This window comes from Lacerta agilis, chromosome 10, assembly GCF_009819535.1.
Source record: "Lacerta agilis isolate rLacAgi1 chromosome 10, rLacAgi1.pri, whole genome shotgun sequence".
NCBI classification, from domain to species: Eukaryota; Metazoa; Chordata; class Lepidosauria; order Squamata; family Lacertidae; genus Lacerta; species Lacerta agilis.
The window spans coordinates 58,801,504-58,828,644 of NC_046321.1; the positions used below are offsets into that span (position 1 = coordinate 58,801,504).

Consider the following 27,141-nt stretch of genomic DNA (forward strand, 5'->3'; position numbering starts at 1 on the left):
TTATGTGTCGTGTTTTCATTGGTATACTCTCCTCTTGAACGTTACCTATGCCTCTATGTTAGTTGTATTGCCAAAAGCACACACGGTTTTGTAATTAAGCTGTAAACATTGCCAGATACAGGGAAATCAATTTGCTTCCTGTGTTACTGCACATTGAACATACATCACATGTAACATTAAACTGCAGTCCTGTGTTACCTTACCTCGGAGTAAGCACCATTAAACTTGTTGGAATTTATTTCTGAGTAAAGTTGCTTAGGATTGATAAATTCAGTTTTTCATAATTGCAGTCTGCAATCATATCCATGAATGAAATGGACTCTGTTTCTCTTCCATTGCATAGATCAAAGTGGAACAGGTTGCCATGGAACTTCAGCTAACTCCATTTACTGTACTACTGCGGTCAGTTCTAGACCAGCTACAGGAAAAGGATTCTGCTCGCATATTTGCTCAACCAGTGAATCTTAAAGAGGTGAAACTTTAATATTTCTGATACAATTGATCAGTTTTGTATTGACGCCCTAGCTTGGTAGCCATAGGTGTCATGGAATTTCATGCAGGCGAGTGAGTAACCTGGCTGAGGATGGACAGATGACTCCATTCATCCTCTGCACTCGGCATAGAAATCGAGGGAGTTGCCAGTGGAGGAAAGTCCCCCTCTGCCATCAGCATGGAAATGCACTGCAGGATGTGGAACCTGGTAGAGAAAGAATTTTCTGATATCGCCAGACTTGCACACGGATAAAATACTTTAATTTCAGACAATAAAATGTTACTACCTTCATTTTCTAGGTTTTGTGAAAGCATACAATATAAAAATAATTATTTTGTTAAAATTAAACATTAAAGAAGGAATCCAATATTTGTTAGTGCAAGGATTTCTGCTCTTGCTAGTGCAACTGTTTAGTTCAATCCAGCCCTAATATTTGATTCTTCAATCAGATGATAGCATTTAATCATACAAAGAAGAGTACTTTAGATTATTTTCTAGCTTAAATATTAAAATTAATTTGTCTGTGCCCAGGTCACTTTAAAATAAAGGTTGCCTTTAAAAGTAAATTAAGGGAACAGTGGTTTGGAAAGTGCAAAGCTTCAAATTATCAAGGTAACAAACATAAACATTTATACATTTCATTGTATCTCATTGATTCAATATTTTTAGGAAGAAAGTAAGTAATTTTTGCCTTCTGTTAATAAACTATAGTATATTTTTGCCTTCTGTTAATATGGTATAGTATATAGTATATTTAGATTTCTGCATCAAAGAGCAAAGAATAATTTTTTTTTAAATGTACTTGCAGGTTCCAGATTATTTGGATCATATTAAACATCCCATGGATTTTTCTACTATGAGAAAACGGTTGGATGCCCAAGCTTATAAAAATCTCAACGAGTTTGAAGAAGATTTTAACCTTATCATTGAAAACTGTATGAAATACAATGCAAAAGATACAATATTCTATAGAGCTGCTGTGCGGTTAAGAGATCAAGGAGGTATTGTTCTGCGACAAGCTAGAAGAGATGCGGAGGCAATTGGGTATAATAACGAAACTGGAATGCACTTACCTGAACGGCCTAAACTTGAATCTCCTCCACCTTTTACCTGGGAAGATGGTAAGGATGCATCAGAATGAACGCTGATATAATATTTTCAGGTTATTGAGTTGGTCAGTTCCTGTTCAGAATTCTTGAAGCAAGGTGTGTTTCTCACACAAAGGTCATCTTTGCCTATAGCACTAAGCCCTGAAACGTGGTTTCTTAAAATGTACTGTGCATGAGCTGCGTGCAACCCAAGCATTCCTATGTCACTCCTCTCCTTTCACAAATGGAAAGAAACTATGAAGTGGAAAGTTTAATGTTATGTCCAAACGCAGCATGTAACGTTAAGTACAAGCCACAATTTATAGCCAGCTTTAAATGATGGTTTGTTGTTGGTTTAGCCATTATCGGTTTTTTTTAAAAAACAAAAACAAAAAAACCCCATGATCTCAGGTTCGAAACACAAAAGCTAGGACCTTTGTGATTGGTTTTCCCAGGAACAAAGGAGTGAAGTTAGGCAGCTTATGCAGTGTGGTTTCATAAATGAAGTTTCATGGCTTAGCATTATATGCAATTGCTACCAAAGTGAGGCGCTTTAGGGATATGGCAAGGATTGCCTGCACTTGCGGCATCGTGGGGATTGCTGTAATGTAGAAAGCCCTATCACAAATTGTTTTTATCTTGTGAGATTAAAGATAATTTTGTGATTTCAAACGGGAGGACTGCTCTTAGGAAAGTAAATACTGAAATCCTATTGTTTATTTGCATGTTTTGTGGACTGTGCTTCTGGAATGTAGCTGTTGTAATAGGAAAAAAAGTGTTGGGCAGTAAAAAAGACTTGTAAGAGCATAATAAAGCAAAATAAAAAAATCATTTAGAATAGAAAGAAGGCAAAATATTTTCACATGGAAGGTTAAACTAGGAGTTAATGGACTTTCCTCATTTCATTCTGGATTCCTTCCACAGATTGACTGACAGTGCCTGTTATGTTCGTCTTCCTGTTTATAGTGAATTTCTAGAACATGTACTATTTGCTTTTGCCACAGCTTCCTGTTTCTACCATTAATTTGCATAATTTCCCCATCCACTCACTCCTACCCTGATAAGATTTATATTCCTGCCTGTATCATAATTATCATTCTGGCCTCCTAGGAAAAGAAAGGAATCTTGATTTCAGCTTCTGCATGCACAGAAGCAATTTTTAATGTATATATTGAGAGAGTTAATTAAATCTGTGGTAGGCTTCTTCCTTGCTTCAAAGGCATGTATGTAAACTAGCAGTAGTGCAATAGTAATCCATTTATTATTATTCTGTGAGATTTGAGAAAAAGCACTTCTTACACATTCATATGAGATTTCAGGGATGGTAAAGGAGTTTTTAGCAATCCAAAAACACATACTCCTAGTGCAGCAGTCTTTACAAATCCCTGGAATGCAGAGTGGAAGAATAGCAGAAAGCAAATGTATCAGTGCTGTTTCATGACCTGTGCAAGGTAAATTTGAGTCGCTAAATCTGTGGAGAAATTCACAGGGAGGGAAATTCTGTATACAGGCTTACATGTATAATTCGTTTCAGATTGGATGACTAAACACATTAGTAGGTTTGGTAGAATAACTCATAAAGGCATTTTTCTGCCCTTCAGAACATAAAACTCATGTTCAGTTCATGTTGCAGAGGGGCTGGATGTGGAAAGTGAATGAGATCATCAATAGAGCTTGTGAGCTGCCAGGACAGTCTTAGCATTGAATATTTGACACTGTCATCTTGAATCATACCATTGGCTCATTTTGCTCAGTATTATTCATTGTGATTAGATGTAGCTCTCGGGTTTCAGGCGTTGGTTTTGCCCAGCCCTGCTATTGAGGGTCTTTTCAAGTGGAGATGCCAGTGATTAAACCTGGGTCCTTTGGCATGCAAAGTTAGTACAGTCGCACCTTGGTTGTCGAATGCCTAGGTGCTTGTACGTATTAGCGCCCGAATGCCGCAAACCCAGAATTGAGTGTCCCAGTTTGCAAACGTTCTTTGGAACCCAAACATCCGACTGCTGCTTCTGCAGCTTCCAATTGAGTGCAGGAAGCTCCTGCAGCCAATCAGAAGCCGCCCCATGGTTTTTGAAGTCGAACGGACTTCCAGAACAGATTCAGTTCCAGAACCAAGGTACGACTGTACTTTGGAACATCTGCTTTGCATGAGGAACGAGAAATCCTGGAGATTTCCTAGGGATGTTTTAATGATTTTAGTGAAATCTGCTGTTGGGACAATACCAGCTGCAGTGGGAGAACAGAAACCTACAATTTATGAAGTGTTTCTGCTGCACCAGTGTCGCACTGTTTTAGCTGTGCTCTTAATGCTATAGCGGGGGAAAGCACTGTTCAAATGCCTATGTTTTTAACTTCAGTGGATAGGTTGCTGAATCCTGCTAACCGAGTGCACATGTCTTTGGAAGAGCAGCTGAAAGAGTTACTAGAAAAACTTGATCTCACCTGTGCAATGAAATCCAGTGGTTCTAGGAGTAAGCGAGCAAAGCTTTTAAAGAAAGAAATTAACATGATTCGCATCAAGATAAGCCAGCAACATCATCAGCCCTCTCAGATTGAATCAGGTATTGGAAGTTTTGAAGAAGAAAATGCAGTATTAGAACAAGAAGGCGAAGAAGGTAAGATCTATTAATTTAAGCCAATATTAATAAAAGGTTGATAGAAATTTCCACAGTCTTTGAGTGAAAGGGGATAAGAAATTACTTAGTGTTATCAAAAGCCCTGCACTTCTGTATACTATCGTAGGTTCTAAATACAATTTAGGAATCTAAACTTAATTTGGTTAGTATATACTGTAATCAGAGGTGGTTTTTTTTTTAAAAAAAAGGTTTTATTCTCATGTTTTCTGCTCAGATTCCAAGAGTACCTTAATCCTACAATAAATGAATTACAAATAATTGCTTTTGAGTAAACATGTATAAGATCAGAGTGATGCTGGCAGGATTGCATAGGGATAAAGAGATTTCAGAAAATCCATATTTGTGCATCCTTGCTCAGTTTCTTGCAGCAGTAAAATAAGTTGTTTTCCAGATAAGCTAGAAATCACTATAATCCAGTTTAAAAGGGAGCATATAGGAATGGGAAAAATAAGAGTAGATTGAAGAGGTGAGAATAATCTAATATGCCTAAAGAAGCTTACTGTTACACCTATCTGTTTCCAAGTGATTATCCAGTTTTTGCATTACATAGAATGTTGCATTTGTTGCAGTGGGCCTTCATATTTTCATTAACGGCTGGTTTCTTTCCCTGATGTTGTATTGGAAATTGCTCCTGATGCACCCTTAAGGCAGTTGTCAGAATGATGCTAAACTAAATAGTGAGGGGAAAGATGAATCGGTAGAAGGAATGGTTTTTTTTATTAAAAAAAAAATCCTCCAAATAGTCAGTGGGTGAAATTCAATGTCATGTAAGCAGTCCACTGATCAGTCAGGTACACTGCCGAATGTCATCCTTAGGGTTGGGTTCATTGTAAGCATGACTTAAGTCTGGATCCAACCTATGATATTTCCTATCGGGTTTTTGCCATTAAGATAGAAGTGCAAGTTTTACTGAATTGAAGCTGGTAACTGTTAATCTAAGCTGTTTTGCAATTCTTAATAATATATTAATTTAGAAAAGCTTTCAAAGCCCCCTATTAATTCTCAGACTACAAAAGTTAAAAAAAACTTAACTGAAAAAGTTTAAACAGGTAAGGTGGATATATTATTCAGCTTACTGCATTTTAAGTACTTTTATAAACGGCTTACGTCATGAAACGCTATGCAATTTGAAAGGTAATAGTACTTTAGAGGCTTAAAACTTTGGCATAAATTGGAACTCTTAAGATTCAATCCACAATGCAAGAGTGAATCCTTTGGTTCCAGTGGGACTTGCTAGGAAATAAATACATTGAAGATTAGAGCCAGTCTTTTCCACACTTACCATATTCCCCTAAATCCAGGCACTAACTAGGACAGTTGGTTTAAAGTTTATGTGTTATACTTTGTATCAAACAACAATAATTATTGCGGGCTACATATTTGATACTAAGTTTTATGTAGTAGCTCTTATAACTATCAGTTTTCAAAAACCCAACTTTATTAATTTTTTCAGGAGATAAATCTCCCCCTAAACTTGAACCATCAGATGCATTACCTCTTCCTTCAAACTCGGAGACTAATTCAGAGCCACCAACCCTCAAACCTGTAGAACTCAATCCAGAGCAGAATAAACTTTACAAAAGAGTAAAATTTGACAATGAATTGTATAGTACTTCCATTCAGAAAGAAATAAATGGACACACTCCAGAACACTTACTTGACAGTAATCTCAGTGAGTCGACCGTTTCTGCAGTAGCTGAGTCATCAACTGATGTAAACAGACGTACTTCTGTTCTCTTCTGCAAATCGAAAAGTGTAAGCCCCCCAAAGTCTGCAAAGAACACTGAAACCCAGCCAACTTCTCCACAGCTAGGGACCAAAACCTTTTTGTCTGTAGTCCTTCCAAGGTTGGAGACACTACTGCAGCCCAGGAAAAGATCAAGGAGTGCTTGTGGAGATTCTGAGGTGGATGATGAGTCCCCTGTAAAGCGTTTGGATACAGGTAAACATTTGCTTCCATATTCTTTTCAAAGATAACATGGATAAATAATTATTGATTCCTTTGATTTAAAAAGCCCGCATTAAATTGACAATATAAATGTACACCTTTATTTTTAGACGCCTGTTATCTTCTGACATCTGATTAATTTGTTTTATCCATGTTGTCTAACTTCATATTCAGGGGTGGTTGTTTTTCTTTTTCTTTACTGCTGTGATCTGCTCTTCTTTTAAATTAAATTGAATGTTAGATCTTCCTTCAACCCTTCTCCACTAATGAATTTTAACGCTTGCAGCCTAGTTAGCCAGCTTTTATATGGGTACCTTTGTGTCTAATCATGAGAATAATATAGATCGATTCTGTTAAAGGTCAACTTTAGGAATTACTGTATTTTTCCATGTATAAGACTAGGTTTCCCCCCTAAAAAGTAATGTCCAAAATTGGGGGGCGTCTTATACATGGGGGCCATCTCCCCCCATTTTCTTAAATTGGAATCCCCCCAAATAGCTCTGTTGTGCCATTCCCAGAAGCAGCCCTGTATTGAGTATAAAATGTAGTCCTGTCCCCCCCAGTTTTATGCGTTGGATCCAAGCAGCTGTGTATGTTGCTTGCCAGGATTAAGCGTCACGGTTTTCTTTTAGTGCTCTAGCACCGGGAGTGCCCCTTTGGATCCAGTCCTATGTTACAGTTTGTGTGTGTTTCAAAAAAGACACCTCAAAGCAAATCCTTAAAGTTATGGATGAGATTAATAAAGTTTTATTAGTGTTATGAATTATTATTTTTTGAGTGATAGGTTCTTACAAAGCAAACCAAATCCCTACTCTGCCACCCTGGCCAGGGTTTGGATGAAGAAGTGGTGTTCCCCCCTACCCAACTGTGCCTGGGCTTTGCTGGCAGGAAGCGGAGCCCCTGCGGAGCTCTTCTTTATTCACGTGCCTGAACAGTGGTTATATGGAAGCTGTTACTGGTAGTATCTAGTATAAAGCCCCCCCCCCCCCATGTTGGGTGTCTGGGAAGGCAGGGAGGAAGTGGGGCTGAACCAGCAAAGGATTCACTGAATGAAAAAGGCAGCCTTGCTGTTGGTAAGTTACAATCTGGACCTGTTTGCTGTGCTAGCCTGGCGTGGCAAACCACATGGTTTTCCTGTCCATCTCCTTTCTTCCTGTGACAAAGATTGTGCGGGAGCAGGAAAGGACGATTTTTGAGTCTGTAACACACGGCCAATCTCTTAACCATGGTCAGACCAGAGGGAATGTTGTATCTGCACTGTGTCATTGAAAATGTGTATCATTTTAAAAGGATCAGTTTGGCGATACAAAATACACAAACACACTTGATTGTGACATGCTGCTGTTAATGTCAACGTTTCAAGCATTTGAGCAGCTTGTTGTTTTAAGCATAATTGCCTGACATTTTTTGTTGGCAATGTAGAAAATAGTGGTGATTTACACTTTTACTTTTTGCATGAAACAGCAAAAGCACAAAGTAGCTTGGTGAATGGTGTTTATTTTAGTGGTTCAAGCCATCAGACCTGATTCACAGTAAAGAGCTGTTCTGTTGAGCGCTGTGTTTCTAATACCTGTAGTAGCAAACCAGATTTTCGGGATAAGTCACCCATTCAGTAAACTTGTTGACTTCAGCTAATTATCTCTCTAAATTAGCTAACAAGATTGCTTTCCTCTCTACTGTTCTGCTTCCATATTTTTTTTCTTTTCTGTGGCCAGGAGTTCAGTTGAAGAGGCTGCGGTTGGCATACGTTTTCAGGTATTAATTGTTCAGAGAATACTGCAGGTATAAAATATGGGTTTAAATCCAGAGCAAGTTAGTCTTACTTGGGTCCAGTTGAAGGAAATGGAACTTAGATCCCATAGAACTCGGTGCAACTTAGGTGCAGCTAACTAGTTCTGGATGCATACAGTTGTGCTTTGCATCTCATTGGGGAATGTGTCACAGGACTAACTGTTTTATGGGCTGCCCCAACTATCACATGCACTGTTTTTACTCACAAAGTCTATATTTGAGTTTCCACCCCCACCATTTCTCATTGCAGTTTCTGGAAATATCAAATCAAACTGTGTTGACTAGCATTTGGTGCAGAGAGAGAAATGTCATTTGTAGTTGGTGCCTCTGTATGTTTCCATGTGTGTTTATTTACTTATTCATTTATACACATACATACATACATACCCCATTTACCTGAATATCCACCGGAAGCATGTTCTTAGCCTGACTTGTTTTAGCAAGTAGTAGCATCTAGTACAGGCTTCCTCAACCTCAGCCCTCCAGATATTTTGAGCCTTCAATTCCCACCATCCCTGACCACTGGTCCTGCTAGCTAGGGATGATGGGAGTTGTAGGCCAAAAACATCTGGAGTGCCGAGGTTGAGGAAGCCTGATCTAGTAGCTGCTTGATTTAGCTTTAAAGTCAATATTTTACAAGTGGAGCTCATTTTTCCTTGTGTCTAGAATGCCATCTGAACAAAGTTTACCTGTGTCTGTTTGTTCTCATTGTATTGCATTATGCCTCTACACGCCTAAGGAACTTCAAAAACAAGAGTGTGCCACTTGCTAGTTTGTTTCTTGCAGCTCATTATGAATTCATAGCGGAGGCCCCCCCTCCACTTTCTCCATATTTGTCCAGAATCTTCCTACTGAACACATTTTCTCTTTTTTACTGAGGTTATAGCAAAGTCCCGAAGGGCACAAGACCGTCAGCCAGTGGTTCACAAACATTCCTTGGCTTACTTGCCGGCTATCATATGTAATTGCTACCAATCCCCTCTCCTGCATCGTCTGGCATTCACAGAAGACCTGGGAGGGTAGGCATTTGTGTGGAGGTAAGGGGGCCGGCACTAAGAAATAGTGGAAGTGTCACGATTTGCTTGGTAGGAACTTCTGCTATTTCTTACCTGCTCAAAAACTGCAACAGAAATTAGACTTGAGGGTAGCGATTGGTGTCTTGTTCCCGAGAAGCCTTGTTGATCCCTGGACTCAGTTGCCTGGAACTTGGGTTGCGAAGACAACATCCGAGGAATCATGCCCTTTCCTTCCTACCATTGGAACCGTGCGTTTCTCTCTTCCTTCCTCTTCCCTGCCCAGCCTCCTCACGCTTTCCTGAGAAGTTTCAATTGTGCCGTTGCAGTTTCACAATGAACACGTGAATACACATAGTGCTGTTTTCCCCCCACCCGCCTCACTACTACACATGAAAGAGCAAAAGTGCCCCTAAAGTTGAGAGGCAGCAGGGGGAGAAAAGTGTTGGTATCCCCCTTTTATAAGAATTCCATTTTTTTCTGTTGATTTTTTTTTATTTAAAAAAATGGATAGGCAAATAACTAATATATGTTTCCTGGCAAATGTTTTATATCACCTATTTTAAATAGCTACAAAATCTAGAAAGCAGGGTGAGTTTATAATCCTAAACCAGAAGTAATTTTCCCCCTGATAGTATCAGCTGAATTGAGGGAAAGAAGAAGAAAATGCTATAAAGCTTTATTATTATTATTTGTGTATGTTTCTGTCCCACCTCTCTTATGTAGAACTTCTTTTTAAACCAGCTTCGTAAACCCTTAAAATATTCAGGCAGTATTAGGTAATTGGCAAGTGTTTCTTCTTTGCACTTTATAATAGACCTTTTGTAAATACTGTTGTGCTTTGAGTAGAAGGATGGCACAGTGCAGTATGTTTTTTTTGTCAAATAAAGCTGTTTCAGAGTGTCAACACTATTTCAAATAATCATCTTACAAGACTCTTCTAATGTGTATTGCGGGTGCAAATGACTTGCTGCTGGCCTTATTAAGAAAACTTCCATAAAGCTGTCTTTCTAGATCCCTAGTGTTCATGCAGTCTTTGATATCTGTTAGCAGAAAAAAGCTCTTTCTAAGTGTTCTCATAACTGTTGATCAAAACTCGAGTTTAACTTAAGTATAAAATTGGCAGGAAAAAACTAATAGACTATCAACTATCCTAGAATATCTTACCCTGTTTTTGTTAGAAATATTGAAAATGATGTTTCCAGTACTTTACTGATAATGTAAGCAGGACAATTCTATAGCTATATCTCTAATGTGGAAAAGTAAGATCCTTTCTTTAATTGTATGTGTTATGTAATTATTAAGGAAATATTGTGAGAGTGTTTTGGAAAGAATAACCTCAGTTTACTTCTGAAATTGTGGAACTTGATGATGCCCTCTGGTCTGTTTTCTTATTTATGGAACAATTGACAGTAGCTGGAAACATTTCTAAAATGCTGCATAGAATTCTTAGGATCCAGCAATTAACTGCAGTGTATATTGTTTTCTTTGAACTGCTTAACTACACGGTAAAAGCAAAATTTGGAATAAACAATTTAGTAGTTACTTCACCCTAAGCCTACGATTCTCTTTTAAAAAAATCCTGAGTGCTGAAAACCAGTTCAGTGGCATCTTGTGACCCTTAGCATATGCTTCTGCTAACTCGCAAATCGCAATACGCCACCTAAATTCACATGTACAAGATACTTTCTTGGGCTTTGTCTGCTAATGTCTTACTATACTGTTGAAGCATCTTTAGATGTACTGATGCTCCAAATATAGAAATAGGTGGAAAATTAATCTGTCAGATTCTTTCATTGGAATGAATTTATGCAAAAATGCAGCCCCTTTTCATGGTATCTCTTATTAAAAATGCCCCTAAGCTCTCTGCTGCTACTGCTTTCCGTAATGAACAGTTGATTCAAAGTGGAGAATATTTCAGTCTTCCACTTTCAGATATTACATTAAATATGACTAGTAGAAGACATTGATAGTTTGCATAGTTTTTGCTAATCTTACTCTGGATACTGCTGGGAGGAGGGCTTATTTAATTAAAGCTCTTTTCCCTTTCAGTGAGACTAAATGGCTTTTTCACTGTCTTCCAGGTTCTCATATTAACTAATATGCTGAGTATTTATCTATTTGGATCCTAATTATTTTCTATTATCCTGAACACGGACTGGAATTCAATGTAATGATCATTTTGGAACGCAGAAAGACAATTACATTTCAAGTAATTATTTTGGATCATGTTGGAGACACCAGCCATCCTTAAAACAAAATCAATATCTTGAACCCTGTTGGAGGAAGTCTTTGATATATATGAACCTATGCTCTTCATTCAGTATATTTCCCCATCTCCGTAAGTTATGAAGTTGTATGTTGCAATCTTATGTGACATAAATTGGTCGCAGTTTTACCAATCCCCAGAAGTCTTACCTCAAACATGCTCCTTGTGGGTTGATTGGTTAAGAATGTTCCTTTCCATCGCCATTCCTCTGCAAGCCAATCTAATCTTCCCTTGACCAGGATAGAGACTCCATAATACATTCACCAAATATAATAACTACATTTCTCTCCATCTTTATTTTGTTGCAGAAAATACAGGGCTCTATAGTAATTGAACATGATTTTGCACTAGCACTGGGTAGCAAAAAGGGTCTATATAGTGGTGTCATTCATTGATTATTGAAAATACTTGTCAGCCGACACCCTCAATTACTGCCTAGATCAGCAAGCCCAATCCTGCGTTATAGGTAAAGGGACCCCTGACCATTAGGTCTAGTCGCGGACGACTCTGGGGTTGCGGCGCTCATCTCACTTTACTGGCCGAGGGAGCCGGCGTACAGCTTCCGTGTCATGTGGCCAGCATGACTAAGCCGCTTCTGGCGAACCAGAGCAGCACACGGAAACACTGTTTACCTCCCCGCCGGAGTGGTACTTATTTATCTACTTGCACTTTGACGTGCTTTCAAACTGCTAGGTTGGCAGGAGTAGGGACCGAGCAACGGGAGCTCACCCCGTTGTGGGGATTCGAACTGCCGGCCTTCAGACCGGCAAGCCCTAGGCTCTGTGGTTAAACCCACAGCGCCACCCATGTCCCTATAATCCTGCGCTATACAGAGAGGGAATTAGGCAAGTGTTTTGTAACTTCCTAAACCAAAGGGATTTTGAATTCCTAAATGCAGTATCTTATGTTTACTTTCCAAACTTAGTATTCCTCATTAAAAAAAAATAAAATCCTGCCCTTTTCCTTCTATTTCTTCATAGCTGATTGCTTTCTACTGCATTGACTTTTTTCAGAGACCAGTCAAGAATTCTTATCTGGTAGACACGGGTCTGCTTCTTTTTTACATAAATTTTAAACACTCTTGACACAATAAGTTTGACTCCGTATTTACAGATTGGGTATAACTTCAGTTTCAAAATAATGAAATAGATTTTTTAAGTGTTTTGTGTATCCTGTGTTTCCATGAAATGGTTAGTTGTGTTACAGCAAGGAGTAGTTGTAGTTGTAACTTCTACTGTGACAGTTGCTTATCTGCTTCAACTTACACTCAAGTAGTAATTCATATATTCTCTCTTTCTCTCTTCACCTATTTAAAAATGATATTTTTTGCAAGGAAGGTTTTCCTTCCACAGTATGAAAATCTTAAGTACATGTTGTTATATAGAACATCTTCATCAATAGTAGTCAAAGAGTTCTTTACTACTTAGAAATTGTTCTGTTGTCCCTTAACTAGCTTCTTGCAGCATGAGCTTGTGTAGGCAAGAGCTTGTTCATCAGAAGTGCAAAGGATCTGAAATGGACTATGAACAATGAAATTTCATAGGCAGTTAACATCTAGAATGCCACACTCTTCCTTGTGAAACAGACTAACATTGCTTTTCTTCTGAATGTACTCAAAATAGCTGTAGCATAGAATGGTGTGTTCTTAGGAAAATGTTACTTGGACAACCAATGAAAACTTAGAAACACAGAATGATCATTGTATAGGTTTGTTAACTTCCCGTGGAGTACTAATGGTTCCAGAAAACTTCAGTGTGGATCTGACAGAGCATTCCAAATGCAGAAGAAAATGAAAACAGATTCAGCTATTTTACCATTGCTCCAACAGAGTCTCTAAAATTGCTTGAGATATTGATAGTATCCAGCTACCAAGTGCTTCTTCCTCGTTACTCTCTATTTTTGGTAAATTGTTTGTGTTAGGCCAGCCCAAAATGTTTTATGCAACTATATATGTTTCTGGCAACACCTGGGACTCAGCTATAGTGCTGCAAATAACACGTTTTGTGTGTGTTGTAAAGTGAAATATACAAATGTGACACTAGATGACAATGGTGAGCTATGGCAAATTCAATATATTTTTCAAAAAGTTTTTTTTAAAGAAAAAACATTTTCACAGCATTTTTATATGTGTAGATTCCACCCTGTTCTTGCTAAATTATCATTTACTTTTTTGTATACTTCTATGGCTGTGTTTGGATTTAATGGTGGATTGTGGTTTAGCATTACACAAATAAACCTTGGAGTGCTTCCCCCTTGCTTTTCTCTAGAGTGGCTAAGAGAAGTCTGGAAGCTTTTTATAATAATAATAACAACAACAATAACAACTATAGTTTAGCTTACAGCTGCAAGACGTGCTGCAGCTCATTTTTGTAATGCTAGACTACATTTTTGTGTCATGCTTGAACCAGCCCTGTATGTTTTACACATATTTCTGCAATTTATTAGCACTTTAGTTGTGAAATAGTGTGGGGATGTAAGGAATGGACTTTGGTTGGATATGGTATTTGAACTTCTGTGCTTGAACTGCTCATATAGAAGTGTGTGTACAAAAGTTTTAAATTGTCTTTCCAGTTTGCATTTTGCTATTTGGCTCACAAAACAGATCAGCACGCAATATTACACTGGTTTCAATTCTAAGCATTTGATCCTCTGGTCTCCTAGAAATGATGCTGGCCCTTACAAGCCCTGTTGTGTGTACATATTACTTGAAAATATTATTGCATTTACATATAGCTTATATTTAGCATTCCTGCCCCCCCCCCAATTCATGTTGTCCAGTTTTGGAGGAGGATGAAGATCTTACTTGCATGGGGCTTCAGCCCTATAACTGCTCTTCTTAACAGTAGTTTTTCAGTAAGATTTGTGCACAATGTCAGTAATGCTGTAATCTTTGCCTATGCACCTCCACCTTGTAAAATGCGTATATAAAACAGTTATGAAACAAGGAAGCTTCGTGAAACCGTCAAAGCTGACACGACACAAGCTTTTGTTGACTGCTTCTCATTTTGATTTCTCTGTAACCGTATATTCTGGTGTAAAAATGCAGAGTGACTAACTGAACGACAAGAAGGAGTGTATGTGGGTATAGGGAAATTGTAATGCAAATTTGCCTACATTCTGTATTGCAGTTGGTTGTCTTCAGATTGTTTTGCTGCAGGTTCATTTCTTGTTGGATCGACTAGTGTCTGACTTGTTCATCACACGGTACCAGTTTTAGGAAAAGTTATTTCTTCGAGCAGGTTTCGTTTTTTGAAAAATGAAAGATTGGAAACATGTTATTTAAAACACTCCAAGGAAACATAATTTTAGTGTTGCGTGTTCACCACAGGTGTTTGTGTACTGGCGGAACCATGCCTCCATGCAAGCCATCTTACCTTCTGTAGCCAGTGTACCAAGCAGATCTCATCCCCCCCCCCCCCAAGCAAGGCAGAGAGCTTTTAAGCTCTCAGACTTGCTTATTGGGCTCACAGGAGTCTTCTGAGATCTCGCAAGAGGCTCCCAGAGCCAGGCAGAGAGCTTAAAAGCTGTTTTTGCCCCAGGGAAACCCTGCACAAAAAGCTTTCTGCCTTCCATGCTCTTAATTAATGGGATTTCAACCAGTCAGTCTTCAGCAGTGTAAAAATGTACGTAAGTTGCGAGTTACCTGTGTGTCCTCAACATATTTTATGCATCTGTTGAATCTTGCGTACAATTTTCATTCATGGTCAATTGAAGCATCTTTCAGTTTTATTTATTGTTCCTATATGAGACACTACCATTCCTGTTTCTAAAACAAGAGAAGATCAAATTTTAAACTTGGCAGATAAGCTGTTTTAGACTAGTTTAGTGCTGTGTTAGGCTTCTGTGCATAGGTTTTGAATCCTAAACTGAATATGTGCAGTTACAGGTACGTAGCCATGCTGGTCTGCCATAGTCAAAACAAAATAAAATAAAAAAATAAAAAAATTCCTTCCAGTAGCACCTTAGAGACCAACTAAGTTTGTTCTTGGTATGAGCTTTCGTGTGCATGCACACTTCTTCAGATACACTGAAACAGAAGTCACCAATTGCAGTCATTAACAGTCATCAACAGGTTTACCACACCTATCAGCCAATCACCCATTCCCACCACCCTTCTGAGTAATACCCCTCCCCACTCTCTCACTATGTATAAGGGTCTGGTGACTTCTGTTTCAGTGTATCTGAAGAAGTGTGCATGCACACGAAAGCTCATACCAAGAACAAACTTAGTTGGTCTCTAAGGTGCTACTGGAAGGAATTTATTTTATTTTATTTTTTATTTTATTTTGTTTTGAATATGTGCAGACAGTGTTAGCATTTTCTAGAGCTCTGTTGAAAGTAAGCAGTCGCCTCTTTGATACCAGACTGGTCCTCGCGATGCTGGGAGGTTGGAGAGAGCCATTCTCCATTTTCTTCTGACCATTTGAGGAATAGAATGAGTTTGCTGTCACTTGCAACTCAGATGTTTTTAAGTACTGTATTAACTCACATTCTTTTAATTTTTAGATATTTAATGAAAATGTAGACCTGTCTTTTGTATGTTTGCGTAGACTTCATTCTGCATGCATTACTTTAGGAGCGGCACTTTGATATATCTTGCAACAAGTATCAGTCCCTTCATTTTACCTCGTCTATCTTCACTGATGTCTACACATTCTGCATGTTTCTCTTAACTATTTAACGTTTAATCTCGTTCCTCTTGCACATGTTACAGCTCTTTTAACAGAGGTACTAAAACATGCACATAAGTATATATTGAAACATGTATGAAAATACAATCCACTTCCAAATTATGTGTATTTTTCTCTTGTTAACCTGCCAGGTCTTTCGAATGGTTTTGGAGATGGCAGTAAAGAGTCGGAGTTAAATGATACTCCAGGGAGAAAAGTTGAACCTCGTCGCCGTTGTGCATCAGAGTCTAGTATATCCTCAAGTAACAGCCTGTTGTGTAATTCAAGGTAAAAAATGTGGTGTTATTAGCCCAAAGGTTCAAAATATAATTATTTGGATCTAGACTTCCCATAAGCAGAGGTACTACAATTTGTCATTTTCCCTGTGCCTCTTGAAAATATTCTCTGGAGGTTTGCAGGACCCTCTGGAACAGTGAGGGAAGTGGTAAAAATCCCCATTTCCCTTCCTCAACTAAGAATCTTCACTGGATTTCAGAAGTGGGCAGTCCAACAGTACAGTGGTGCCTCGTAAGACGAAATTAATTCTTTCCGCGAGTGCTGTCGTATAGCAGACATTTTGTCTTGCAAATCACGGTCGGAAGTGCGGCTTTACGAAAAGACTCAAAATGTTTTCGTTTTGCGAGTCGCAGCCATAGGAAAATTCGTCTTGCGAGTCACCCTTTCGTTAGCGAATGCCTTTCGTCTAGCGAGTTTTTCGTCTAGCGAGGCATTCGTCTTGCAAGGTACCACTGTAATATTAATTACTGGGGTGAGAGACTTCTGGTATATAAATTGCCATGTTCATGAAACCTTGTAAAGAAGTATAACGATTCATGTGTTTCTGCAAGCTGCTGCTGCTGCTGTTGTTGTGCATGTGTTTCTGCAAGCTGTTGTTGTTGTTGTTGTTGTTCTTCTTCTTCTTGTTGTTGTTGTTGTTGTTGTTATGATGTTTTCTGACACTTCAAACGTTTCTAGTTTCAGCCTGCCAAAATGTGGGAAAGGCAAACCAGCGCTTATACGAAGACACACGTTAGAAGACCGAAGTGAGTTGATATCATGCATTGAAAATGGAAACTACGCAAAAGCAGCAAGAATTGCGGCTGGTAACTGATACATTTACGCTATGTATTTATAAAAACAAATATCTGGCGTTTCCTCCTGCCTGCTCTCTAGTAATGAAGGGTGATGCCTTCCCAGGACATCTAATTCTGTGGCCAGATGAATGTGAGACTTTACCTATTAGGTTTTCCAACCTACCCCCGATGTGTCTCCTTCTAATCGATCTCTGATTTCCTCTGCCTCAGACATTTTGAGGTTGAACATAACAAACACAAACCTTCTCCCACCCATATTTTCCTCCTATGCACCCTTTTTTAAATTCATCGTTAAAATTGATCTGCTTTGAACACCCATTACACCTTTAAACTCCTCTTTCCTTGTCTTGTGCTCTGCTCTTTGTGATTATAGCAGTTGGTCCCTTATGACTGTTTAACCATTCCCTTTAGCACATCTCCACCTCAAGGCTTGGTTAGCATTGCCTTTCCTGCACCATCCTCGCTTCACCTCATCTGCTTTCCCTCAGCTGTTGTCTCTTGTTCATGCCCTCGTTACTTCTTGTCCATCTAACATAAACTGTAAGCCCTTCGAGCACTATATTTTCCCTGTTAATATATTGCCTTAACACACTGGTGTCACTAAACAAATAAATTCAATTAACAAAGAACTCTTAGTTTGCATGTTGTGTTCAGGGCTTTCCATGTTGACTCTGCTCCAAAATGCCAGGAAATCGCAGCTGAGAACAAGACACATTATTGAGGCAGTATGGTACGGGATCCATGCTGTGGTTAGTTCAAGCTTCGCCGCCACCTTGGAGCAGAATGGCTTGCAGTTCAGAATCAGAAGAAACCTTTATTTGCATCAGCCACTAGCCGTAGCAATAAAATAAAATACAGTGTACTGAAGATAGAGGTAAAAACTTAACTATACAAAATACATTCTGGAGGTTTACATCAGTGATCAAATAATAGATCTTATTCTAATTGCCCCTGCTAAATTTTTTGCAGTTTTTGCTGTCGCCCGATTATCTTGATCTGCTAGAAGAAAGGACACAGTAGCAAAGGTTGAGCGACCTGGTATGGATAGCAATAGAGGAGTAATAACCTCTCTCCTCAAAGGCTTTCCGTTGTGGAGGGATCAGCCTAACTCCCAGATTTGTCTGTTCACTGGAATAGACATGTGGGGTCTATGCAGCTGAAGCTAACATGCAACCGAAGTTACCCTTCCATGTTACAACTACACAACTGGCACAAATGATAAGAGTTGGAAGGGACTGTTTAAGTGGGGGGGGGGAGGAGTTGACACGCACACAGACACACACAACCAGGGTTTGCCTTCCGCCACAAAATGGCCATTGTCCGTTTTAAACTTCTGCTTATAGGTATAGTACTATATTTGAGTGCTTTGGCCTCTTAATAAATTACCTGCTCAGAAACTCTGTGTATAATTCACAACACTGTGTGGAACAAGATCCTGGGCATAAACTTATACCATCATTATACCCTGAACCATATTTCAGCTTTTCTGGAGTTTAGTCTGTAAGTGCCTCAAGTCTGTTAGACTTAGCTGAGATGCTCCCGAAGAGCCTGCGTGGAACTGAGTTGTCGAGAAGTCTAGTCATTTGATACGATTAAAACACAACATACACCTGCCTCCATTTCTAGTTATAACGGTGGAAAGGAGAACTGTGTATTGGTAATTTAATATTACAGTGGTACCTTGGTTCTCGAACATAATCCATTCTGGAATTACGTTCGACTACCGAAACATTCGAAAGCCAAGGTGCAGCTTCTGATTGGCGCAGGCGCCCCGGAAACAATAGCTGAAAACTGCATCGGACGTTCGGCTTCCGAAAAAACATTTTAAAACCGGAACACTTACTTCTGGGTTTTTGGCATTAAGGAGCCGAAATGTTCGAGTACCAAGGCGTTCGAGAGCCAAGGTTCCACCATATAAACTTGAAATAATTTTCTATGCCTCCTTTCCTCCAAGGAGCTTGAGGTAGTGTACATAGTTCTGCCACTTCCATTTCATCCTTGCAAAAACCCTGTGGTACCTTAGCCTTCATGGCTGATGAGGATTCCTTAACCATCAAACTAACCCTTGCCCTACATTGGTTCACTTTATAAACTATTCTTTTGAAAAATTAAAACCATGTGTTGTGTCAGTGTGGAATCTGGCATATAGAATGTAACTGAGGTGGGGTATAATTTGACCAAATTTCACTCACACTTCCTGTTGATCTTCTTTTGAACGTTGGGTTTGCTGTGTGCACAGAATGGCAGGGTGGTGGGAGAGCCTTCTTTACTTGCAGACTTCTCTGACTCATAAAATGGGCTGCCTTTCAAGCTGTTGCCGGGCAACGCCAGTTCATACTGAGCACGTGCATAAATTTCCTCATTCGTGCGAGTTTAGGCAAACTGGACGAGAAAATGCATTTATTTTATTTTATTTTTAGGCATTCCCCTTGATCTATTGCAGAAAAAGGTTTTGCAAAAGATGCAGTACAAACAAAAATATTTCCAAAAAGCCCACCCGCTTCCACTCTCCTTTTAATTGCAAGTCTGAGGGCAAGGACCATCTAATTATAATTTTTTGTAAGCTGCTTTAAGAGTCTTTTTGGCAAAAGGGTTGGGGAATAAATGCCTTATATAAATAAAACGAAACCCCAGCAATGTCTATGGGTAGAAAAAAATGGTTTAAAAGTGCTAGTCGTTCATCAAATACTTTTCTCATTCAAAACAAGCCATTTTATAGCTTTTCTACCTCAAATTCAGTATGGACTTTTCTACCCTGTCAAGTTCCTAATCAAGCCATAGAACTTGCATCCCCATTTCCAGATTCCTTATTATAGTTCCAGAATGTGATTCAACCGACTTAACGTGGGACCATGACTGGCCTTACAACTGATGTGATTTCAGTCCTACTTGTTTCCATGCCATGTAAAACTAATTACTGTCCTTTGCAGGAATGCTGATTTTTGTGAACAGGGTATAGGAGTTTCATAGTAAAAAGCTTCATTATTATTCAACTAACCTTTACTCCGAGTTGACCTATTGAAGTTCATGGCTTAAACTTAATTTCAGTGGTTCTACTGTGACTAAAAGTTAGTTGACTTACCATTTGATTTTTCTTCTTCAAGTCTACACTAAAGAACAGGAGATCAGAATCACAGAACTGCCAGTATCAATTTGTGGAAATGATCACTCGAGAGTCTTAAAAGGCCGCAGCCAACAAATTATCTTATCTCAACGTATCTGTGGCTCTTGCATGCATAATATTAACTGGTTAAACCGGTCAATATGTTACTCTGTTCTCCCCACCAGCCTATGAACAATGTGTAACTATATTGAGCCACCTCCAACATTGATGTTGACAACATAGCCGCTTTTCTGCATGGAATGTATTGTTCCCAAACCTATGTGGTATGGACTGGTTATCACCACACCAAAGACTTGAGCAAGTAGAAGAGCAAAGATGTAACAGCTGGTTACAATTGCCCAAACAACATCGGAGCTGCTTCATGCTAATGCCCTACTCAAAGTTTACCTTTTCAGTGTGTCAACCATTGCATCAACTCTAGCCGTTATTGATTTACTCTCTCTCTCTTTTTCCCCTTTAGAAGTTGGGCACAGCAGCATGTGGATTTCAACGGATGCTTCCAATTCTGTCCTTGAGCCTCTAAAAGTTGTGTGGGCCAAATGCAGTGGGTATCCTTCCTATCCAGCACTGGTGAGTTATTTGTCATTTATATTAGAGGTGACTAGAAGTAACGTACCTTTTTTATTCCAGTTGCAGAATTTATTATGGGATGCATTTTGAGTTCATGAAATGGCAAGTGGTAGTTGTCATATTCTGACGCTTTCAGAATCAGTTTCCATGTAAGTGTCATGTTGGCTCATGTTAGAAGTATACTCATTAATATCAATTTATTCCAACTTGGAACAGAAAACCAGGTTTGCTTTTTGTTTGTTTATTTAAAAAAAGCATTGGAGAGTTGACATCTCCAAACATGGATATGAAGGGACACACATATACACACATATGTATGTATGTCCCTTCATATCCATGTTTGGAGATGTCAACTCTCCAATACGTTTATTTTTTTTAAAAACAACAACAAGCAAACCTGGTTTTCTGTACCAAGTTGGAATAAATTGATACTGGAAATCTTAGATCCATTTCAATAAGCGTTTATGCCTGGTTTTGGTACAGAAATGGTTTTGGTCGCCCTTTATGATGACCTCTATCAGGAGAATGGGGAAATGCGTTCCAGTTATTTCTCCTTGACTGCTCAGCGGCTTTTGATACCATCGATCACTGTATCCAAGTTAGGGTGGGCAGCACTGCTTGGTCCTCCTTAGCCGTTTCCAAGAGAGTGATGCTTCCCTACAGGGGAGTGCTCTCCAGCTCTGTGGAGTCGTCAGTGTGGGTTCAGTTTTATCCCCCATGCTGTTGAGCATCGACATGAAACCACTGAGTGGGGTTATCCACAATTTGGGACTATGTTGTCAGCAATATGCTGATGACACACAGCTCTACTGCTCCTCTGCATCTGCAGGTGAGGCAGTGGAAGTGCTGGACCAGTGTCTTTCCTCAGTAATGGGACTGGATGAGAGCCAACAAACTGGAGCTCAATCCAGATAAGACTAAGACACTGTTAGTGGATGGTTCCCTAGACTGGATGAATGGGAAGTTGCCTGCTCTTGATGGGGTCACATACCCTCTGAAGGAGTGGGTACATAGCTTGGGGGTACTCCTGGATCCACTGCTGTCACTTGAGGCTCAGGTGGCCTCGGTGGTGCAAAGTTCCTTCCCTCAGCTTTGACTGGTGGCCCAGCTGTGCCCCTATCTGGACAGGGATAGCTTAGCTTCTGCTGCCTATGCTTTGGCAATCTCCAGTATAGATTACTACAATGCATTATACATGTGTCTGCTTCTGAAGGTGGTTTGGAAACTTCAGCTGGTGTAGAATGGCGGCCACATTGCTCAATGGGGCAAGATAGTTTGAACATATCACACCGATCCTGGCCTGACTACACTGGCCAATTAGTTGCCAGGCCCAATTCAAAGTGCTGGTTTAGGCCTACAAAGCCTTAAATGGCTCAGTATTGCTCTGTGGTCCAAACCACTGAGCCTCTTAGGCTTTCTGATCGGAAAGTTGGCGGTTCAAATCCACACCAAGGGGTGAGCTCCCGTTGTTCTGTCCCAGCTCCTGCTAACCTAGCAGTTCGAAAGCACATCAGTGCAAGTAGATAAATAGGTACCACTGTGGCGGAAAAGTAAAGGGTGTTTCCGTGCTCTCTGGCTTCTGTCATGGTGTCCCGTTGCGCCAGAAGTGGTTTAGTCATGCTGGCTACATGACCTGGAAAGCTCTCTGTGGACAAATGCTGGCTCCCTCGACCTGAAAAGTGAGATGAGTGCCGCAACCCCATAGTCGCCTTTGACTGGGCTTAACCGTCCAGGGGTCCTTTACCTTTTTATCTTTTACCTGAAGGTCCAAACCAGGTCTTCGGATCATCATCCAAGGCCCTTCTTCACGTGCTTCCTCCACAAGAGGTCTGGAGGGTGGCAACACGAAAATGGGCCTTTTCTGCCATGGCTCTCTGTGGAATGCTCTTTCCAGAGAGGTTCTCCTGGTGCCTTCGCTACATATCTTTAGGCGCCAGGCAAAAATGTTCCTCTATAACCAGGTCTTTGACTAATTAAACAATCTGGTCTTTCAGGTGTGTTTATGAGAGGGAGTTATTGGTGGTGGTGGTTGTTACATTTATTTTGTGTTTCCATTCTGTAGTGTTATGCTATTAACTGGCCTGTGATCTTCGGTTAAAGGGTGGTATATGAATTTAATACATAACCATAATAATCATAACTTAATGGGTAAATATTGCACACAGTTATTTCAAAGAGGTTACTGTAGCACAGGGCTGGCTCGCCTGTAGCCCTTAAGAGATAGCTGGATTCAAACTCACATCATCCCTGATTGTTGAGTAGGCTGGCTGGAATTGACAGGAGTTGGAATTCAGCAACCTCTGGAGGACCACAAATTAGTTATTCTTGCTGTAGCAGCCTGGGGCTTGATCATGTGGGAACCGTATGGGAAGTTACCACATTATTAAGAGCATGGCTCCTGTGAATTGAGTTTAATTTTGTGTACATTGGTTTGAGATTTACGTTAGTAAATAGCTGTCTAATATACAATAAAATCTTTAAGAACAGTTACTAAATTATTATCCTTTCCCCTCCATTTTATAGATAATTGACCCTAAAATGCCTCGTGTTGCTGGTCATCACAATGGTGTTACAATACCAGTGCCACCCCTTGATGTGTTGAAAATTGGAGAACAAATGCAGACCAAATCGGATGAGAAGCTTTTCTTGGTTTTATTTTTTGACAATAAAAGGAGCTGGTACGTAACTTCTTTCTCAAATGAAAAAGTCCTGTATATTTTAACTGTAAGGGCAACTGAAAATGTGAAAAAAATGGGTTCCACAGCTCCTTATTTGCTCAGAAATGGAATTTTGCAAGAGAAAAAAAATGTTACTTGCGTGATCCAAATAATTTTAGGACGCATAAAAGCTCCAGCTTCTGAAAAACCTGATTCCTCCTATAGTAACTGTGTTTAGACATCATGACAAACCATAGTTTATTTTGAAAGGAATAAGGCTATGCTAGCCTTGGGCTTAAAGGCGGAAGCCTTACCCTCTTCCAGCACAAAAGCTAAGCTTAACTTGAACTTTGAAACAAGTCACCTTCATGATTCATGGTTTGAAGTTGGCTTGCTGTAAACCATACTTGAGAGTAACCATGTTTTTTTTCAGGTTCAGATGTAATGATCAGCAACAGTGAATGAGAAACTGAATTGAAAGCTTCAGAACTTCTCAATAGCAGCACCAGAGGAAAATAGGGGGGAGCGTGCAAGCACAAGATTTGTGCAGGCATGTTCCTGCCATGATGAACTATGATTTATTGTGACGTCCAGTCGTAAACAAGGGACTTCTTTGCACATACCACAAAGACAAGCCATGTTTGAACAAGTACGCACTGAGTGCATGGAGTGAAAATTGCAACCATTTTGCTCCTCTGGTCCTGCTGTGAGTTAAAGCCATGGTTTGACTTAGTGTTATCTGGGCTTTAAATGTAAAACTACATCTGGTACGCAGGCTGATACCCTACCTGCCCACAGACTGTCTCGCCAGAGTGGTGCATGCTCTAGTTATCTCACGCTTGGACTGCTGCAATGCTCTCTACATGGGGCTACCTTTCAAGATGACCCTGAAACTACAATTAATCCACAATGCGGCAGCTAGACTATTGACTGGGAGTGGCCGCCAAGACCGTATAACACTGGTCTTGAAAGACCTACATTGGCTCCCTGTACATTTCTGAGCACAATTCAAAGTGTTGGTGGTGACCTTTAAAGCCTCAAACAGAACTCAGCCCAGTATACCTGAAGTCCAACTCCAAGGGCCTTCTGGCAGTTTCTTCCCTGTGAGAAGTGAGGAAGCTTTTAATGTTTGATGTTTTATCGTGTTTTTAATATTCTGTTGGGAGCCGCCCAGAGTGGCTGGGGAAACCCAGCCAGATGGGCGGGGTATAAATTATTAACCATGTGGCAGGAGTGGAGGAGAAGCAAAGCTGCCTCTATCATTCACATGTAGCCCTAACTTGGCTTAGTGTTGCATATGAATTTATCCTCTGCAGACTCTGGTGTAATCTTTGTCTGATCCTGTTCATTATCCATCCTGATGGTGCATTTAGACCTTAGGATGAGAAATGATGAAAGTGCCATCTCATACCAGTGTCGTGTTTGTAAAAAGTAATATTGTTAGCCTGATAATATGGTCCTCATTGAAATGGCCTTGGTTGTCTGAAAAATAAAGTGCAGGCCTAATACAGATGTTCTTGACTGCTGCACATCTTTCCCATGGACCACAGTTTTAAAATCACTACCTTAGAGAATTTGTCCATTATGAGATTTGTATGAAATTTTGGTTTACTTCCCTGTTTGAAGACCACTTGGGGCTGGTGGTAATGTATGGTTTTAAACATTGGACTCAAACATTTTTGTTCCACCGTGCCTTTTTAGCTTTTCAATATTCCAATTAATCTGTAAGTGTAGGTTTCTTCTATTTCCAACAGTTATCCTTGCAATTTTTAATAGAAGTTGATTTTAATGGTCTGTTGTAAACTGCTGTGAGCATTGTTTTGAGTGGAAAGGACAACTTAAAATAATACAAAAATTGCACGAGAACCAGGGTATTTTTAATTTTCCAAAATGGTGATAAGTATCTGAGATGTTGACTTCTCATCCTCTTCCAGGCAATGGCTTCCAAAATCCAAAATGATTCCGCTTGGGATTGATGAAACAATAGACAAGTTAAAAATGATGGAAGGCCGGAACTCAAGTATTCGCAAAGCCGTAAGGGTCGCTTTTGATCGTGCTATGAACCATCTCAGTAGAGTCCACGGAGAACCAGTCAGTGACTTCAGTGATATTGACTAACATAGGTGCAGCCAAGGCGCACACACAAAAATCCACCCTGTATAGAGATCTACAAATTAACTTCTTCGTCTACAAGAATGTATTGAAGATACAACTTCGTAATCATTGATCCAGTGGCAGAGTTCTGCAGCAGATCCTCTGAATCACCATTGCCATATTGATTTAAAGATTTTTTTTTATCATTGTGTTGCTGTTTGGAGGATTTTTCCACTAAAATATCTTGTTCATAGTGTTCATAAAGTGTACATATATGTATATTCAACTCTTAACTTATTCTGATTTTAGACGTATCTTTTTATTTCTTTTATTTTGGCTGGGAAAGGGATAGATTGTCATTTCCATTTCTCTCTGCATTTTTTTTTATTAAAAAAAAAAACTTCAGCACCACCTTCCAGTTTAAGGTGCTAGGTGTTTCTTGAAGTAAATAACATCCGATAGATTTGGCTAAATCATATATTATGATATGGTGCTGCTTATGAAACTTGTATGTGATCTGTAGCTTTTTAACAAGACCTCTGAATGTTTGATTTTGCATAAATAAATTAATCTTTGCACAAAGTACCACATAGTTAAGATGTAAATTTACAACAGCAAATGTGTATTTTAAGAGAAGAAATTACATTATTTTGGAGGGTACTTTGTGAGAAAGACAACAGAAGTAAAAAATTATGCTATGTACATCACTTGAAAACTCACCAAAAAAACACTCCATTGTTGCCCAAAATATCACTTTAGAAATTATTTGTGTTTTACATACAACCGGCTTAAAGCCTGTGAGTACATTATTTCTTGCAAACCATATCTCATCTATCTCCCCTGGATTTTATGTGCCTCCCTGTGTTATATTTATTATAGAAAATGTATTACTTTGCTTTATAAAGAGAAATAAATGAGAAAGTATATTGATATACATTTTTATATAGGCACATAAGACAATTTGCTTTGGGAGAAAAAGCTGTCTTGGAAATGGTTGTACAAAATAACTTGATGGGTTGTGTGTAATTTGACCTTTTTTGTAACTTGTAATCTTTCTTTCAATGAGGGGATTTATGTAACTTTTAATTTTAGAACACTTTGGTAGCAATAGAAACTTTGGATACATTTTTGTATGGTACATGTGATGTATATAGAATTAGTACTTTATTTTTATTTCGAAGAATTAAAGCATTACATTTAGGGAAGGAAAAATGATAGGGTGGGTTTCGAGTAATAACTTTTATATTAAAAAATAAAGTAAAACTATTGATTGTTGTAGCTACTTTATTTCTATGTTCACTGGAATACTGAATTTGTAACAATGGAAATGGCAAGTATGTTTTCAATGTGATTTATAATGACTACACTATTTATAAGTGCACTGCGGTGGACTCTTCAGTGATAACTTAAATGCTGTACCAAGATATATAATATGCAACACCAAATAATGCATATGAATGCACGAAATATTTATGCCCAGCTTCTTTTTTTTAAAATGGGTTAGCAAAGATGGCAAAGCCAATACTTTTAAAGTCTTTTTAAACAATTTCATTGAATAGCGTTCTTCATTGTAAAACCTGCTTGGATTTTTATTTTAAAGCTACAACCAATTTTGGAATAGTTTCTAATGTTTTTTATTATCTATGGTTTGTAATATTCCCCTTAGAAGCTTGAAATAAACTTCCTTTCTCAAG

At 39.1% G+C, this 27,141-nt stretch overlaps 1 protein-coding gene across 6 annotated transcripts in view; it reads left to right on the forward strand.

Annotated features, from left to right (window-relative positions):
* Nucleotides 1-26,722, forward strand: part of BRD1 (bromodomain containing 1) — a 40,791-nt gene extending 14,069 nt beyond the window's left edge. For 2 of the 6 annotated variants that reach the window (XM_033162790.1, XM_033162788.1), the window contains 9 exons: nucleotides 344-472; nucleotides 1,302-1,614; nucleotides 3,939-4,196; nucleotides 5,671-6,159; nucleotides 16,061-16,196; nucleotides 16,884-17,011; nucleotides 20,587-20,696; nucleotides 23,220-23,374; nucleotides 25,288-26,722. In XM_033162790.1, coding sequence (XP_033018681.1) covers nucleotides 344-472; nucleotides 1,302-1,614; nucleotides 3,939-4,196; nucleotides 5,671-6,159; nucleotides 16,061-16,196; nucleotides 16,884-17,011; nucleotides 20,587-20,696; nucleotides 23,220-23,374; nucleotides 25,288-25,471 — 1,902 coding nt within the window. In that variant the 3' untranslated portion in view covers nucleotides 25,472-26,722. Of the gene's footprint in view, nucleotides 1-343; nucleotides 473-1,301; nucleotides 1,615-3,938; nucleotides 4,197-5,670; nucleotides 6,160-11,053; nucleotides 11,252-16,060; nucleotides 16,197-16,883; nucleotides 17,012-20,586; nucleotides 20,733-22,988; nucleotides 23,031-23,219; nucleotides 23,375-25,287 lie in introns of those variants that run through there. The other 4 variants (XM_033162789.1, XM_033162792.1, XM_033162791.1 and 1 more) reach the window with 4 other exon arrangements.
* The last annotated feature ends 419 nt before the right edge of the window (nucleotides 26,723-27,141 follow it).